The following is a 17,383-nucleotide window of genomic DNA, read 5'->3' as shown; positions in this document are numbered from 1 at the left end:
TTACTGGTTTTGTACAAGATGCAAAAGATGAATGGTGATCAAGCCACCCTGGCCACAGGAGAAAGCACATGCAGTTATTCATCAAGAGAGTACACTTCATGTTTATTTTTTTAAAAATCTAAGGCTTTGGGATCAAGAGAGGGTAAGGTGCTATTGAACAGTTTTGAGTAGTGGCACCACAGTGCCAGAAAAAGATAAATTGGGCTTATAGATGCTGTTATAATAAACATTATAAAATGAGAATGCTAACAAATACAAAGGAAACAGATATATAAAACTTTATTCGAGTTAGCTGGGTATTCTGTTGGAGACTCTTAGGAGCTGTGAATGGAGGCAGGTGGGGGATGACTAGTGCGAGGAAGCTCAAGTAAGGCACGTCCTTCCTGCTAGTAATTCTTAGAAGCTACAGATTAGCTTGTCAGATTTTAAATGTTAGTCAAAATAAATATACCTGAAGTTTCTTGCTTGGAAAAGCAGGTCAGATGTGACTAGAAATGGAGGGTTTTTTTGTTTTGTTTTGTTTTGTTTTGTTTTTAATGGAGGATTTTAGAAAGGAGTAGTGTAGAATTTAGAGCTAGAAAGGATCTCACACATGAAAATACGAAAAGTAGACTTTGTAGGTTTATCTAAGATTTTTGTTTAGTGACAGAGCTAGAACTAGGATCCAGGGTTTCTCTTTCATGGTTAATTCAGCTAGGAAGAATATTTAAAGAAGCCAGGGTAATTAAGATGAACCTTGATAGGTATAGGAAAGAGGTAAGAGAACAATCCAGTAGGTAAGAAGATGGAAGAATTTTAAAATTATTTTTATAAGAAATAGATATTATTAATTTAGAATTTATGAGTTGTTTCACAGAGGGCTTGAAGTGGGAAAACAATGGAAATTATATAGACCGTATAAATACTTCTATAAAACATCTGTGAAAATTGATTCTGTAATTCATTGTCATTTGAATAAAATGGGCCTGTGTCAATATTAATCAAGTGCTATTTGAATGTCTACTTTCAAGTAGCTGGGACTACAGGTGCATGCCACTATGCCCAGCTAATTTTTATATTTCTTGTAGAGACGGGGTTTCACCATGTTACTCAGGCTGCTTTCAAACTCCTGAGCTCAAGCAATACACCTGCCTTGGCCTCCCAAAGTGCTGGGATTACAGGCATGAGCCACTGCATCCAGCCAAAGTGAGACATGGTTTTACGCAGGTGAATACTATGATGGAATCTACACTCAGGCAGCTGAATTGATTGGAGGAAGGATAGGTGGAAAGCAGCATACCAATTATTATAATAGTTGAAAGGCGGCTATGGGTATGTGGTGATAAGCCCAGTTGCAATAGAAAAAGCAAATAATGGAGCTGAGTTGGAGGACTGCTTTGAGAGAAGAAGGCTGGATATGTAAGGAATATTGTGTTCAGAGTACATTTGTTTCTCTCAGTCTGTGTTCCTTTTTTCCCTCTCATCTCTCCAACCTGTGTTTCTTATAACTAGTCTTAAGTCTTTTCTCTTATTTAGTAATTATGGAAATGTAAAAAAAAAAAAGTTTGTTTTAACAAATTCAGGAAAGGCATGGTGACTCATGCCTGTAATCCTAGCACTTTGGGAGGCCGAAGCGGGAGGATCACTTGAGGCCAGGAGTTTGAAATCACCCTGGACAACATAGTGAGATCTCATCTCGACAAAAACTTAAAAAATAGCTGGGCATGGTGGCACATGCCAATAGTACCAGTTACTGAGGAGACTGAGGTGGAAGGATTGCTTATTTCCTGTTTATCTTGTACTTTTACCTGTTGGTTGTAGATTGATTTCAGGTGACATTTGAATAAACCCAATAAAGAAGCTAGGACTTTCTATGTCTTAGAAGCCACGTGTTAGGCTCATTTTGTGTGTATTTCTACAGTGGTAGACACTGTAATGCTCTAAGAGTGCGGCAGCTGTAAGAGAAATCACCTGGTCTCATGTACTATCGTTCTTTAACCTGATAAGCTACTACTTGTGTAGTGTTGTTTTTGTAACTTAAAATAACTGAGCACGCTTTTTATCTTCATTCAGAGTGTTTACAGCTGTTTGTTTCTTTGTTTGTTTGTTTGTTTGTTTTTGAGACAGTCTTACTGTCTCCCAGGCTGGAGTGCAGTGGTGCAGTATCGGCTCAGTGCAACCTCCGCCTCCTGGGTTGAAGTGATTCTCATGCCTCAGCCTCCCAAGTAGCTGGGACTACAGGCACGTGCCACCATGCCCTGCTAATTTTTGTATTTTTGGTAGAGACAGGGTTTCACCATGTTGGCCAGGCTGGTCTCAAATTCCTGATCTCAGCTGATCCACCTGCCTCAGCCTCCCAAAGTGCTAGGATTATAGCACTGCACTGGCCGATAGTCACTTTTTAAAATCCCAATTCTTCATTTCTAGAGAAGGAACTCTGTTTGGATCTTCTTGTTACAGGTTTGTATTTCTGGAGCATCAGCTATGGCAAGGAATTGGGCCTCATTGTGTAAATGAGACCCAACGCTATGCGTGGATGACTGTTGTGAATCAAACAAGAGGGTGAATTGGAGATATTGTGAAAACAGAAAACCACAAACAAATATTTATTTTGTAACAGTAAATATCTGCGATCTTGTTCATGTTGTCTTTTAATGAGGATGTGAGAGACTGGGGTTTATGATTGGCCCAGGTTTGATATAAGTAGGCATTTGACTCCAATTAGCAGCAAATGTAATAGAGAAGGTAAAAGTGGGATGGTTGGCACTATGAATTAGGACACTGAACACATATTGCTCTGTCGTCCAGTCTGGAGTGCAGTAGTGTGATCTCAGCTCACTGTAGCCTTCACCTCTTAGACTCAAATGATCCTCCCCCTCAGCCTCCCTAGTAGCTGGTACTTCAGGTATGTGGTACCATACCTGGCTAATTTTTCTTTTTTTTTTTTTTTTTTGAGACGGAGTCTTGCTCTGTCGCCCGGGCTGGAGTGCAGTGGCCGGATCTCAGCTCACTGCAAGCTCCGCCTCCCGGGTTTAGGCCATTCTCCTGCCTCAGTCTCCGGAGTAGCTGGGACTACAGGCGCCCGCCACCTCGCCCGGCTAGTTTTTTGTATTTTTAGTAGAGACGAGGTTTCACCGTGTTAGCCAGGATGGTCTCGATCTCCTGACCTCGTGATCCGCCCATCTCGGCCTCCCAAAGTGCTGGGATTACCGGCTTGAGCCACCGCGCCCGGCCAATTTTTCTTTCTTTCTTTTTTTTTTTTTTTTTAGAGACAGAGTCTTACTATATTGCGTAGGCTGGTCTTGAACTCCTAGGATCAAGTGCTCCTCCTGCTTCAGCCTCCCAAAGTGCTGGGATTACAAATGTGAGCCACCATGCCCAGCCTATGATAGACTTTAAAAACCACAAAATCAATTTAAAATAGCATGGACAAGAGATTTTGCTGTATTTTCAATATTTCCTTTCTGTTATGCATAGATCATCTAATATGTAAGCAAGATCTTCTTTTAGAAAAGTACAGTTTCCAAAATATTTTAAATCAAGCAATTGCAACAGTTGATTCCATATAGTAAGGTATCTCTGTATTACTAGAAAGGGAAATTTGCAAAGTGATAGCGCTTAAGATTTCTTTTCGGCCGGCCGTGGTGGCTCACGCCTATAATCCCAGCACTTTGGGAGGCCGAGGCAGGTGGATCATGAGATCAGGAATTCAAGACCAGCCTAGCCAACATGGTGAAACCCCATCTCTACTAAAAATACAAAAAAAAATTTAGCTGGGCACAGTGGCGGGCGCCTGTAATCCCAACTATTCAGGAGACTGAGGCAGTTGAATCGCTTGAACGCGGGAGGCGGAGTTTGCAGTGAGCCGAGATCGCGCCACTGCACGCTAGCCTGGACAACAGAGCAAGACTCCGTCTCAAAAAAAAAAAAAAAGATTTCTTTTCAGGAGTTAGGTTTAATTACTAAGGACATTTATTCCAGGGGCAGAAGGATAGGCAGCTGATGCAACATTTTTATGTTCATATATTTCTTTGGAGGTGTACTGGGAGAGGCAGTTTTAACTCATTGACCTAGAAAGAGTGGAATCATTTGAAAGAACTGGGTGAGGTGGTAGAGGTGATGGTTACTAGCTCTTTATACCTTTAACATTTGTCCACTTTGGTATGTTACATTTTGGAAAACATCTGTTAGTAGTAGTGATTGCTGCTTCACAACAGAAAAATTATTTTAGGGAAAGCAATTATATAGGAAAAAAAGTTCCTTGGTTTTTCTTCACAAGTCTGGAAGCAAATATAAGGAGGAATATGCATAAGTAAACTTGTCTAAAAATATGTTGTGGCCATCTTATAAACTGCTTTATTTTTCAGAAGAAAGAAAAATTCCATTTTAAAGTCCTTTTTGGAATCTGAGATTGTTAGCTGAATTCTATTTGGAGTTTCACACAAAGGTCTAAGACTTAACTGAAGATTTAGGGCCTGATGAACTGAGTAGATTTATGCTTCTAAACACATTAGCCAGAAAAGTGGGTAACTAGGGGGAATCTGACTGTTAGTTCAGCCTGCGCATATGCACATCTCTAGTTAAGTCTCTTAGGGTTTCCCTTAAGGGACTTCTTGGGGCTCATAAGCTTGGTCCTCTCAGAAGAATCTCTGTATCTTCATCATGGAAAAACCCAGGAGGCCAATTTTATGGGTACCCGATGGTGGCATTGTGGACAAAGAGAACTTACTTCCTGGACATATGAAGGATAGCTCTTGAATCATCAAATTGTTAAATTTGGGGTCTCATGGAAAGGGCCTAGGACCCCAAATCACAAAGACTGTGTTCTTGTCCCAGCCCTGGCACTAAGTGAGGACAGGACCGTATCTGTGTTACTCACCACTAAATACTCACTGCCTACTACAGTGCTTACCATGTAATAGGCATTCGGTAAATATTTGAGTGAGTGAAATAATACATTGAATGCATAACTTTGGAAAAGTCACTTTATCTCTCTGGGTTTCATTTTCCTCCCTTCATCTATAAAATACAAGTTTTGACTAACCAAGTCTCTAGTTCTCAAATTACTGCATTAAAAGTTAGAAAGATACAGTTATTTTAGATAATCAACTCCATTGTAAACACCAGTGCAAACTTGGGCATTGATATCTGGTGGCATTTCTTGGTTTTAAGGTAGTTAGGCTTATAGGTTATCTAGATTATTTTTGTAAAAAGCAATATTAAACTTTTTTTTATGTTTGCTTTTGCTTTTTTGGTGTAAAGAAAGGATTTATAAAACTTTTTGCAGAGAAAGCAATTGTGGCAGAATATTAATATGTGATGAATCTAGATGAAGTGTTTATGTAAGATCTTTTATACTATTCTTGCACCTTTCCTGTAAATTTGAAATTATATTAAATTAGTAATTTGAACTCAGAAAAGCCCAGCATGTAGCAAGACAGAATAAAAAGTACAACAATGGTAATAATAAAACATTAGGTGGATGTTAAGGATAGTATTTAGAGATTTATAAGTTCACTTAAGTATAGAGATTTGCATCTCTTCGCAAAATATTTAGACTTGTAAGGGACATTCATTCTAAATGTAAAGGAAATATTCACTATAAAGAAAGACTGGTGAATTTCTCACTTACTGCTCCCCCATCTCCCCCCCAAAAAAACACAGGTTTTCTTAAATTGAGATCTACTAATATTTTTTACCATTTTACTCTGTCAGATAGAAACTCCATGCTGTTCCTTTGGGTTGGTAGTAGTGGTTATCATTTTTTTACTTGATTGACAAAGCTGGCACTTCAGGTTTTACTGTAACTTAATTACTGACCCTACTTCCTCTGTACCAAGTGGTACCTTATGATATTTATCTGTTCCTTAACTTAGAGTTTAGTGAACTTTAGTGTTTAACAATATTACCTGAATTTGTAAGCTCTTCTGTTGATATAATGGTACCATCTTCTTTTTTCTCTCATATGCACTCTGGTGGCATATTTCCTTTTTTTGGGTGGGGGGGGCTGGTGCAACATATATCTGAAAGTGAGTTGCTTAAGAGACTTTAGAGAGTCTAGAGTAATGATAAGAATTTTCATCTCTAGAGTAATGATAAAGATTTTCTGTCCATATTACTGAAAATTATGTTCCCAATCTTCATTTTCCTTTGCAAAGTAAAATCAAATTTTAGAGTTAGAAGGGATCTAAGTCTAAGTTCCTTTTGTTGTGCTTGGGCAGACAAGTTTGCCTGGTTAGGGGCAGAATGGGAATAAGAACCAGAGTTTCATTCTCTCATGCCTTGATTTTTTTTTTTTTTTTTTTTTAAGTCTTGTGTCCCAAATTTGAAAGTCTCTAGTTCAGATGAATAAGAAGAATTGTTTTCATTTCACTGTTTATACAAGTAATTGATACTCCCCCAAAATGGCCAAATCTGTGTGAGAGCTCAAAGTATGCTGAATGTGAATAGGTGTTTGTTGTTGTCCAACAGTAACCCAAATCTATAAAGTTTAATGTTCTTTTTTTCTTTCTAACTTAAAAAAAATCAGGCCGCATTACTGGCATATATAAAGTTTAATGTCTTAATGGAAGGATTTGAGGGGGTGGTAACTGAAATATGTGAAATGTATTATAAAAAAAACTCCATGTATTTGTCATCCTGGTTCAATTATGAATTTGTGACTGATTTTGAGAAAAATTTGTAATCTTGATAATTTTTAGGCTTTATCTAACTACAAAATAAATCTAGGTATATGCTAAATGACTTAATAGAAACACTTATTTTTTCTACAGTGTCTCCTGAGGTTATAGGCGGGTGTTTGAGGAGTACATGCGGGTTATCAGCCAGCGGTACCCAGACATCCGCATTGAAGGAGAGAATTACCTCCCTCAACCAATATATAGGTAAGAAATTTTAATAACTTAAAAGGAAAATAATTTATTTGATTTTATAAATGTTTGTGAATTGGTTTCATTAACTGTCCTTAGTTATTGTAATTACTTAGTTGGTTATAATAATATACAGAGAATGCTGTTTTATATGTAACAAGTTTATTTGACCCAATATAGAAGGCTTTTTCTTTAAGAAGGAATAGGGTCATTTCAGAGATGGCAACCCTTCTAAAGATGTATTTTCCTATGTATTTTTAATTGTAGAAATAGAATAACAATCCTAAATTTTTACAGAAACTGGTATTCTGTATTTCATAAAATAATAGTATTTTTAAAGACCAATTCTATATAAATTTGTGGGTTAATTTTTCAGTTTATTTTAAATATATTAAACTTTTTTGTTTTAAAACTGCACAATAAACTTTAATTGCTTTCTTTCTTTCTTTTTTTTTTTTTTTTGAGACAGAGTCTTGCTCTATTACCCAGGCTGGAGTGTAGTGGCACAATCCCGGCTCACTGCAACCTCCGCCTCCCGGGTTGACGCCATTCTCCTGCCTCAGCCTCCTGAGTAGCTGGGACTACAAGCGCCCGCCACTACGCTTGGCTATTTTTTTTTTTTTTTTGTATTTTTAGTAGAGACGGGGTTTCACTGTGTTAGCCAGGGTGGTCTCAATCTCCTGACCTTGTGATCCGCCTGCCTGGGCCTCCCAAAGTGCTGGAATTACAGGCTTGAGCCACCGCGCCCAGCCTGCTTTTTCTATAAGTAACTTTTAGATTTGGTGTCTAGAAAATCTTTACATACACTTGAATTACTAAATTTTAAAGTAGGTTGGAAATTGTGGCTTCTGATGATTTTCTTTCTTTTCTTTTGATAGACACATAGCATCTTTCCTATCAGTCTTCAAACTAGTATTAATAGGCTTAATAATTGTTGGCAAGGATCCTTTTGCTTTCTTTGGCATGCAAGCTCCTAGCATCTGGCAGTGGGGCCAAGAAAATAAGGTATGTAACTTAATAGCTTTGGTAACTGTAGGTTTTTACATTGTCAATGAAATATTCTAATAGATTTTCTTATTTTGAATACTTGTTATTGATTAAACTGTTAGCATGTATTATTTTAATTTATACCCGTTTTATCTCTGGGGAAGTCACTTAACCTCCCTTGACCTTCATTTCCATATTGATATATTAAGAATGATTAGGTCTTATCCTTTTTAGTTTTGGGGGACAGGGAGGTGTTAGTTTAGTATAACCTAGGCACAAAATAATTTGTTATCTGATTTTGATTGTATTACTTAGGTCAAATCATATCCAACAAAACATATATACATAATGTAGACCTTTTAAACCAATTAATGTCATATTAGTGGGTTGATTCACATTAAAAAGGGGATTCCCATTAACTTCTTCTTATCAAAACTCATCTGTCTCTTTTTAAATTCTTTGTCCTTTGCCTCTTCTGTTTATGGATCTGTTTGAATAATTGCCTGAAAGAAACAATATAAATATACTTAAGAACTTTGTCCTGTTTCTCTTTTCCTTTGTAGGGTCTTGTTACCACATACATTCCTTCTAGATTACTCTTATTTTAATTTATTTTACTTAAAATAATTTTTCTGGAGGGCTTACCATCCTGTCTAAAATGGGTCTAATTTTTATTTTTCTCATGGATTAGATTTTTCTAGGCTTCCTTTTATGAAGTCTTCCTTTTTGGAGTCTTCTATCTGGTCTTGTCCTTTAATTCTAGGCTGAATATCTTTTTTTTTTTTTTTTTTTTTTTTTTTGAGACGGAGTCTCGCTCTGTCGCCCAGGCTGGAGCGCAGTGGCCGGATCTCAGCTCACTGCAAGCTCCGCCTCCCGGGTTTACGCCATTCTCCTGCCTCAGCCTCCCCAGTAGCTGGGACTACAGGCGCCCGCCACCTCGCCCGGCTAGTTTTTTTGTATTTTTAGTAGAGACGGGGTTTCACCGTGTTAGCCAGGATGGTCTCGATCTCCTGACCTGGTGATCCGCCCGTCTCGGCCTCCCAAAGTGCTGGGATTACAGGCTTGAGCCACCGCGCCCGGCCAGGCTGAATATCTTTAGCGGACTCCTGCATAGCTGTACTTCTTTTTCTTTGGTAACCATTTCTTTCCAGTAACAGGCAGGACTTCTTAATATAAATATCTTCAAGTGGTATCTCTAATTGAAATATATCTCTACCTGGTAGGTTTTATGACATTTCCTTGTGTATTGTTCCCATGAAAATATACTTAACATTCCCAAATGGTAAAGTAATTCCTGTAAAAACAAACCCCACCTAGCTCCTGTGGGGTAGTAGGGAAAGCTCTTTCTCATCTTCTGTGAACATTTGATTTATTTTTCTGAAACAGCTTGCTGTGAATTGGCATTCTCACTGCATCCTACTTTTAGTCTGGTGATTTTGTTGACGTAAAACTTTGCTGTCCAACAAGAAACACCTAGCCACTTTTAGGAGAGTATAGATTTGCCTTTGAAAGGTGAATGAATGTACTTTGATATGCCTATGCTTTCTAACGTACTTTATTAGTTTGACTTAAAATGATTTGTTTGAAACATATACAGGTTGTATTGAATATTATATGGAGTTACTAATTTTGCATCACAAGTCTCTTATGAATTCATATATTATAAAAATGGTAAAGTGAACTCTTATGCTTATTTTTTTTGTTTAGCTTATTAAGGCTATTATGAAATCTCTTAGAAATTCTGTGTACATTATGAATATCATCTATAAGTGCTTCAGCATGTGTAGAGCTGCAAATTAATATTGGTTTACTTTTGCTTTATATATGTTATCTGAACATATGGAATAGCAGTAATAGTTTTTATGGGAATTTTTAAAGTAGATTGAAAAGAGCATTTGCCAAAAATGACTTTGCCTGTTGTGCTTAATTATATCTTCTTTTAGGTCTATGCATGTATGATGGTTTTCTTCTTGAGCAACATGATTGAGAACCAGTGTATGTCAACAGGTGCATTTGAGATAACTTTAAATGGTAGGTTCTGAATAGTTTGCATTTTGTGATAGATTTTAAATGATTTATAATGAGTATCAAGTTTTTATCTTTTATAATAAGAGAAACTTCTTTAGTGTTTGTATAAAAATAAGTTTATTTGAAAATTCAGGAGATAGAAGAATTTAGAAAATTTTAACTTATTTTTTTTTAAATTCGCTCCCTCAGCTTAATCTCTTTACCTCTACTGGAACTTCACATCTTTGAATTCCTTGAGGAGTTGGCCCTCTTCTTAGATCAGATTGTCTCTGTGAACTTTATGTACTCCCATGGCTTTAAAATAACATCTGTATGATGATCCCTAAATGTGTATCTGTCAGTCTCTCTCCTAAAATGCTGTGCTCAGGAATCTTAAACATAACCTATTCTAAAATAAACGCTTGCTTACTTCTCCTTTCTATAATGTCTGTAAACTCTTTTGCTCCTCCTCTGACATTTCACATTTATTTAATGACACCATCATTTGTCTACTCAGTTGCCCATGCCAGAAACCTATGATAACATCATCGTCTTCCCTAGTCCCCCTATTTGATGGATTACCAAGTCTTCTCAATTCCACCTCCTAAATTTTTCAAAAATCTACCTTCTGTTCATCTTAACTGCCACCACCCTAGTCGAGGCCACAATTAACTTGTTACCCTTTTCTACATTCTCTAAACCAGGGGTTGGCAAATATGGCCTATGAGCTAACAGTGTTTTTTACATTTTTTGGTTAAAAAAAATAAAAGTAATATTTTGTGACACATGGAAACTATATGAAATTCAAACTTCTGTGCTTATAACTAAAGTTTTGAGTTGCATCAATGAAAAATTCATAGAAATTTATATAAGTACCTACATAATGTTCTTGATTTTTATCTCTTGGTCCATAAAGCATAAAATATTTAGCATCTGCCTTCTTACAGAAAAATTGACCAATATCTGTTCTAAACAATGACTTTTTTTTTTGGGGGAGATGGAGTCTTGCTGTGTCGCCCAGGCTGGAGTGCAGTGGTGCGATCTCAACTCACTGCAAGCTGTGCCTCCCGGGTTCACACCATTCTCCTGTCTCAGCCTCCCGAGTAGCTGGGACTACAGGCGCCCACCACCACGCCTGGCTAATTTTTTGTATTTTTAGTAGAGACGGAGTTTCACCCTGTCAGTCAGGATGGTCTTGATCTCCTGATGTCGTGATCCATCTGTCTAGGCCTCCCAGAGTGCTGGGAGTACAGGCAACTGTGCCCAGCCTAAACAATAACTTTTTTAATGCAGATTTTATCTTGCTGCTTCAGTGTTCCCAATTCGTTAAATGACTTGACTTTTTTCTCAAGATAAAGACCGGAACATTTAATGTGTCCAAAAGACTCTGTATTATCTAGTTTAGGGGTTAGCAAACAAAGGTCTTATGGATCTTATCCTCTGCTGCTTGTTTTGTAAATAAAGCTTTATTAGAACACAACCATGCCCATTTGTTTATGCATTGCTACAACTGCATTTTTAGGCTATAAGAGTTGAATAGCTGTGTCAGAGACTGTATATCTTCCCTAGCGCAAAATGTTTATTCTCTGTCCCTTTACAGTTTATTGACCCCAGTCGAATCCTTTCTACCTTCCCATCTTCCCTTATATCACTCCTCTTCTATATTTCTCTCAGCTATGCTGATTTTCTCTTACATTTCATGTGCCAAGCTCCTTTCTGGTCTTTACATTTCTGTTCTCTCCCTTAAAGGTTTTCTACTCTCATGAATCCCCACTCTGTCATGGTAATTTTTCTTTATCTTTTAGATCTCATTTAAATGATACTCTTTATCTGACTAGACAGGGACAGCCTTGTGTGTATGTCCCTCCTAGTACAGTAGTGCCTTTCAGTTTTAGCTCTAAGTACACAGTTGTAATTTTGTAGCCATTTGTGTAGTTCTTTTGACATTTCCCCTACTGGAATGTAAATTCCCTAAGAGCAAGCAGTGTACTTTTTTGCTTACTTTTGTATCCCCAGTTGTGTACATAGATGATAAATATTTGTGGGATGAGTGCATATTATAAAATCATCTTTAATTTTTGGGGGGGGGGGCGGTGCCATTTATTTTTATAGATGTACCTGTGTGGTCTAAGCTGGAATCTGGTCATCTTCCATCCATGCAACAACTTGTTCAAATTCTTGACAATGAAATGAAGCTCAATGTGCATATGGATTCAATCCCACACCATCGATCATAGCACCACCTATCAGCACTGAAAACTCTTTTGTAAGTTGTTTAAAATATAGCTAATGTATAGGTTCCTGTTTATTCTTATGACTCAGCAAGTTAGTAAATATTACGTATATTATTGTTATGCGCATCTGTGTGAAGAGAACACCAAACAGGCTTTGTGTGAGCAATAAAGCTTTTTAATGACCTGGGTGCAGGTGGGCTGAGTCTGAAAAGAGTCAGCGAAGGGAGATAAGGGTGGGGCCGTTTTATAGGATTTGAGTAGGTAAAGGAAAATTACAGTCAAAGGGGGGTTGTTCTCTGGCAGGCAGGAGTGGGAGTCACAAGGTGCTCAGTGGGGGGACTTTTTGAGCCAGGATGAGCCAGGAAAAGGACTTTCATAAGGTAATGTCATCACTTAAGGCAAGGACCAGCCATTTTCACTTCTTTTGTGGTGGAATGTCATCAGTTAAGGTGGGGCAGGGCATTTTCACTTCTATGATTCTTCAGTTACTTCAGGCCATCTGGCCATATAAGTGCAAGTCACAGGGGATGCGATGGCTTGGCTTGGGCTCAGAGGCCTGACAATTATCACTTGAGTTTTCAATTTAAGATTAAACAGAGGAATATATTCTTCATTAAAATGTTGAAGTGTATGAAGAGAGTTTGGACCTGCCAAAATAAAGTCAGGTTGTTAGTAATTTTATCTTCAAGGCTTAATAATTGGATCTGAAAACCTTATTTTCTTTACTCTAAATTCCTAATGGCCAGAGTTGATATATTATGCTAGAGGTGTGTATACTTCCTGTCCTTACCTTCAAGTAATTAGTTCCTGAAAGTATGCAAATTCTTTGAACATACTCAAGATAAAAAATTTATAGGCTAATGTGTGAACACAGAGAGGTATTAGTTAACTTTTGCTTAGCGGAGGTGTTCTCAGTTTCTTTCTGATGAATGAATTGGCTTTCTAAAGAGTTTTTATGAGTGATTTTGAAATAAAATATTTTTTTTTTTCTATATATCTTTCAGGCATTAAGGGATCATTGCAAGAGCAGCGTGACTGACATTATGAAGGCCTGTACTGAAGACAGCAAGCTGTTAGTACAGACCAGATGCTTTCTTGGCAGGCTCGTTGTACCTCTTGGAAAACCTCAATGCAAGATAGTTTTTCAGTGCTGGCATATTTTGGAATTCTGCACATTCATGGAGTGCAATAATACTGTATAGTTTTCCCCACCCCCCACAAAATCACCCAGTTAACGTGTGTTGTTTTTTTTTTTTTTCAGGTAGGCATTACTACCTGTAACTTTTTTTCTTAGTTGTATATGAAAAAGTAGAAAATTGAGTTACAGTTTGATTTTTTTTTCCAAAGATGTCTGTTAAATCTGTTGTGCTTTTATATAAATGTTTGTTTTTTATAGTTTAAAATTGATTATTTGGGAATCCAGTTGAAGTTCCCAAATACTTTATAAGAGTTTATCAGACATCTCTAATTTGGCCATGTCCAGTTTATATAGTTTACAAAATATAGCAGATGCAAGATTATGGGGGAAATCCTATATTCAGAGTACTCTACAAATTTTTGTGTATGTATGTATGTGCGTGTGATTACCAGAGAACTACTAAAAAAAACCAACTGCTTTTTAAATCCTGTTGTGTAGTTCAAGTGTCATGCCTTGACCAATCTAATGAGTTGATTAATTAACTGGGCCTTTATACTTAACTAAATAAAAAACTAAGCAGATATGAGTTAAATTTAAAAGTTTCAATTTATTGCTCAATGTACCTGTTAACATTATATTTAACAATTGTCTGCTGAAATTTTTGTTTTTGATTTATGGATAATTTCATAAGAGTACACACTTTAGATATACAAATAATAGGTTCATTTACCATCTGTAGGATCATTGAAACTCATCTCACTAAAGAAAGTTCACTTGAACCTCTTTACAGCATTGATACTAGGTGAACGGAAATTACCTGACTAATAATTTGTCTAACATCATATATCAGAATTTTATTGTATATGATGAACAAAACTTAAAATTTTTTAAATTTAATTTTTAAATACTGTTTCAGAGTTCTAAAAAGGCAGTTTTTTAAAAAACTTAAATTGTTAAAAACTTTGCAGAAATAGAACTAGAATGTAGAAAAATAGTCATGTAACAGCAGTCATAACATACTTCAGCTTTCATATAGGAATATAAGTGGTAGAGCCAAAAGTGATTTAGGGAAAAATTATAAGGTACAGGTTGAGTATCCCTTTTCCAAAAATGCTTGGGACAAGAAATATTTCAGATTTCATAATTTTTTCAAAGTTTGGAATATTTGCATTATACTTCCAGTTGGGCATCCCAAATATGAAATCTGAAATGTTCCATGAGCATTTCCTTTAAGTGTCATGTTGGCACTCAGAAAGGTTCAACATTAAGTCCACCTAACACTTAGATATTAAAGACCTAACTTTCTGTAACATTTAACCTTATAGTTTGTCATTGAATATTTGTTGAATGCATGTCAGGTAATGGTCTTGATTGTGATAGCTTCAAGGTGGAACATACTGTAATCTCCAGATGCTACGAAGTTAGTTTAATAATTTACTGTAGAAAATTGATTAAATGACTGTCCTTTTAATTAAGAGTGTGGAGCCATTAACCTCAGTTTTTCATATAGTGACAAGAGTCCTTAGAGATGGTTATTCAAGTTCCTTAGAAATTGTTATTCAGGTATAACATCATCTTATCTTTGACTAGAGCTTGAAATCTTGTTATCTGATTGTGTACCACTCCAAATTCCCTGCCTTCTGCAAGTTGAATGTCTTGCTGAATGTGTCTAGGGGTTCATCTTCAGTAATCGACATTCCACTAGTGCCACAGTTAACTTCATGACATGTAGACATTCAGAACTTGAGCCTTGGATGTTCCTGTGGACCTGACAGTTAAAAATATATAAAGAACCTAAGATTCAAATACAACTTTCTCTGTTTGCCTTGGGTTGAATAACTTGTCTTTTGGAGAATAGCTTTAAGTGGCTTAGACACTGATAAAATTCAGCTATATTGTTGACACTTAACCTGTTTTGTCTTATGCTTAGCCATATTTAAATGTTGACTTTAATAGAGTCTAGTGAAAAAATGAGTGAGAAGAATGAATATAAAAGTAATAATATAAGGAAAAAGGGAAAGTAAACTATTTAGAATGTAGTTTTGTTATAGTCCCAACATTTCAATATTTATTAGTTACTTGTAAATTACTGTGGCAGTGTAGTTTATAAATGTCTGTGCACTATATTAATTAGAAGACCATAGAACATGCCAGCAGGTTGGCTAATGCTATGGGGGTTTTTAACACTGTTGCCATTGTGGAAGAAATTATTTGGTACATTAATAAAAAAAATTGGTAAAACATGGCTTTATACCTCAGTGTGTAAGAAGTGCAAGACAAATATGCTTATTTCTTTTTCTAGAATATAAGTGATATTATTTGCTTATGACACTAACATTATTAATGACAGAAGTCAGTCAGCCTTTATAGCTATCAAAATATAATGAGATCCCAATGATGATCCTTTCTTTCTTTGAATGTTAATTAGTTTGGGACTTTGATTGACTGGCAAACATTTTATCATTGTCAGAATTTAATTTAGGTTTCAAAAATAGCTTACAGGATTTTAAACATGGTGTGGTATTCTAAAGCCTTTTTTTAAAAAAGAGAGCTTTTTGAAAGAAACAAATGAGGATTGTAAAGTTTGGGGACTTACCTCTGTAGCATTGTGAAAATAAACTTTTATTAAGCTGATTTGAAAGGAACTCCTAGTTTGTGGAATTAAATCTACACTAGAGCACTTTATATGGTAACTATACTTGCAAAATTTTGCATTATAAAAATTATTGTCATTACTTTTTAATGGCTTCTTAACCTGACCAGTGTTTACCACCCACTGTCAGCCTGGCACTCAAGTCTTAGCACCCTCTTGGACCTTACGCTACTTCTCAAGACTTACAGTCTACTTGTGCTTCAGTGCTGCTGAACTGTCAATAGCTCTGTGATGTATTCTATGCTGGAGTGGTCTAAAGTGGAACAGTTTACATCACTGTCCGTCTTTACCCCCAACCTGCAGAATTCCTGAAACACACTAACATCCTTAAATCTGGAGAGAAACAAAAATGAATGCTTTCCCTCTATTAACTAGTATAGACAATTTAACAATCTCGGAAGAAAGAGCAAAGATCAGACTTCTTAAAAAAATTCAGCTGGCTCCTTTTCCCCTAGGCTTCAGAAAAGCAAATAGAAACAAATAGATCCACAGGCCAGGTGCAGTGGCTCATGGCTGGGAGACCAAGATGGGTGGATTGCTTGAGCCCAGGAGTTCCAGACCAGTCTGGGCAACATGGTGAAATTCCATCTCTACAAAAAAAAAAAATTAGCCAAGCATGGTGGCATGCACCTGTAGGCCCAGCTACTTGGGAGACTGAGACAGGAGGATTGCTTAAGCCCAGGAGGTCGAGGCTGCAGTGAGCCAAGATTGTACCACTGCAGGTGACAGAGCAAGACCCTGTCTCAAAACAAAAAACAAAAAACAGCAACAAAAAAGAGACAGACTCAGCTCCAAACTGTATCTTGAAGAAAAATATGAACTGGTTTCAGATACAGTAGAAAGCTGTAAAGTCATCCATTCTATATCAAGACTAATAGAACGTGTTCTTTTGCCTATGTTAAGCATGAGCAGAATAAAAAAGCACGCAAACAGTAGTGGTTTTAAAATTTTAATGTGCTTAAAAATCACTGGGACAAATTTCTGGATCTCCTAATGGTTCTGATTTAGTTGATCTGAAATGGTGCCAGGTAATTTGCATTTCAAACAAGCCTCAAAATAATGCAAATACTGTTAGTCTGTGGTGTATACCAGGAGTCCCCAATCCTTGGACCATGGACTGGTAGTGGTCTGTGGCCTATTAGGAACCCAGCTGCACACCAGCAGGTGAGTGGCAGGCAAGCAAGCATTACCTCCTAAGCTTTGCCTCCTGTCAGACCAGCGCATTAGATTATCATAGGAGCCCGAATCCTATTGCGAACTGTGCCTGCGAGGGATCTGGGTTGTGTGGTCCTTTTGAGAATCCTAATGCCTGATGATCTGAGGTGGAACAGTTTCATCCCGAAACCATCCCCCCAACCCCCCCCCCGTCTGTTATGGAAAATTTGTCTTCAACAAAAGTAGTCCCTGGTGCCAGAAAAGGTTGGGGACCGCTGGTCTACACTGAGTAGCACCATACCACAGCAGAATGCAGAAGATTCATGACTCGTCCTAGATGCATCACATGTATAGAATGACT

At 37.0% G+C, this 17,383-nt stretch overlaps 1 protein-coding gene across 1 annotated transcript in view; it reads left to right on the top strand.

Annotated features, from left to right (window-relative positions):
* The window catches only part of SELENOT (selenoprotein T), a 35,842-nt gene extending 19,983 nt beyond the window's left edge, over positions 1–15,859 (top strand). Inside the window, exons 2-6 of the mRNA XM_033212324.1 lie at positions 6,753–6,863; positions 7,727–7,853; positions 9,779–9,866; positions 11,955–12,108; positions 13,081–15,859. Of these exons, the coding sequence (XP_033068215.1) occupies positions 6,790–6,863; positions 7,727–7,853; positions 9,779–9,866; positions 11,955–12,079 (414 nt within the window). The 5' untranslated portion in view covers positions 6,753–6,789 and the 3' untranslated portion in view covers positions 12,080–12,108; positions 13,081–15,859. The remainder of the gene's footprint in view (positions 1–6,752; positions 6,864–7,726; positions 7,854–9,778; positions 9,867–11,954; positions 12,109–13,080) is intronic.
* The last annotated feature ends 1,524 nt before the right edge of the window (positions 15,860–17,383 follow it).

The sequence above is a fragment of the Trachypithecus francoisi genome, unplaced genomic scaffold, assembly GCF_009764315.1.
Source record: "Trachypithecus francoisi isolate TF-2019V2 unplaced genomic scaffold, Tfra_2.0 Lachesis_group0, whole genome shotgun sequence".
In the NCBI taxonomy this organism is placed as follows: Eukaryota; Metazoa; Chordata; class Mammalia; order Primates; family Cercopithecidae; genus Trachypithecus; species Trachypithecus francoisi.
The sequence above is the reverse complement of the archived record's forward strand: the minus strand, read 5'-3'. Positions and strand labels throughout refer to the sequence as shown.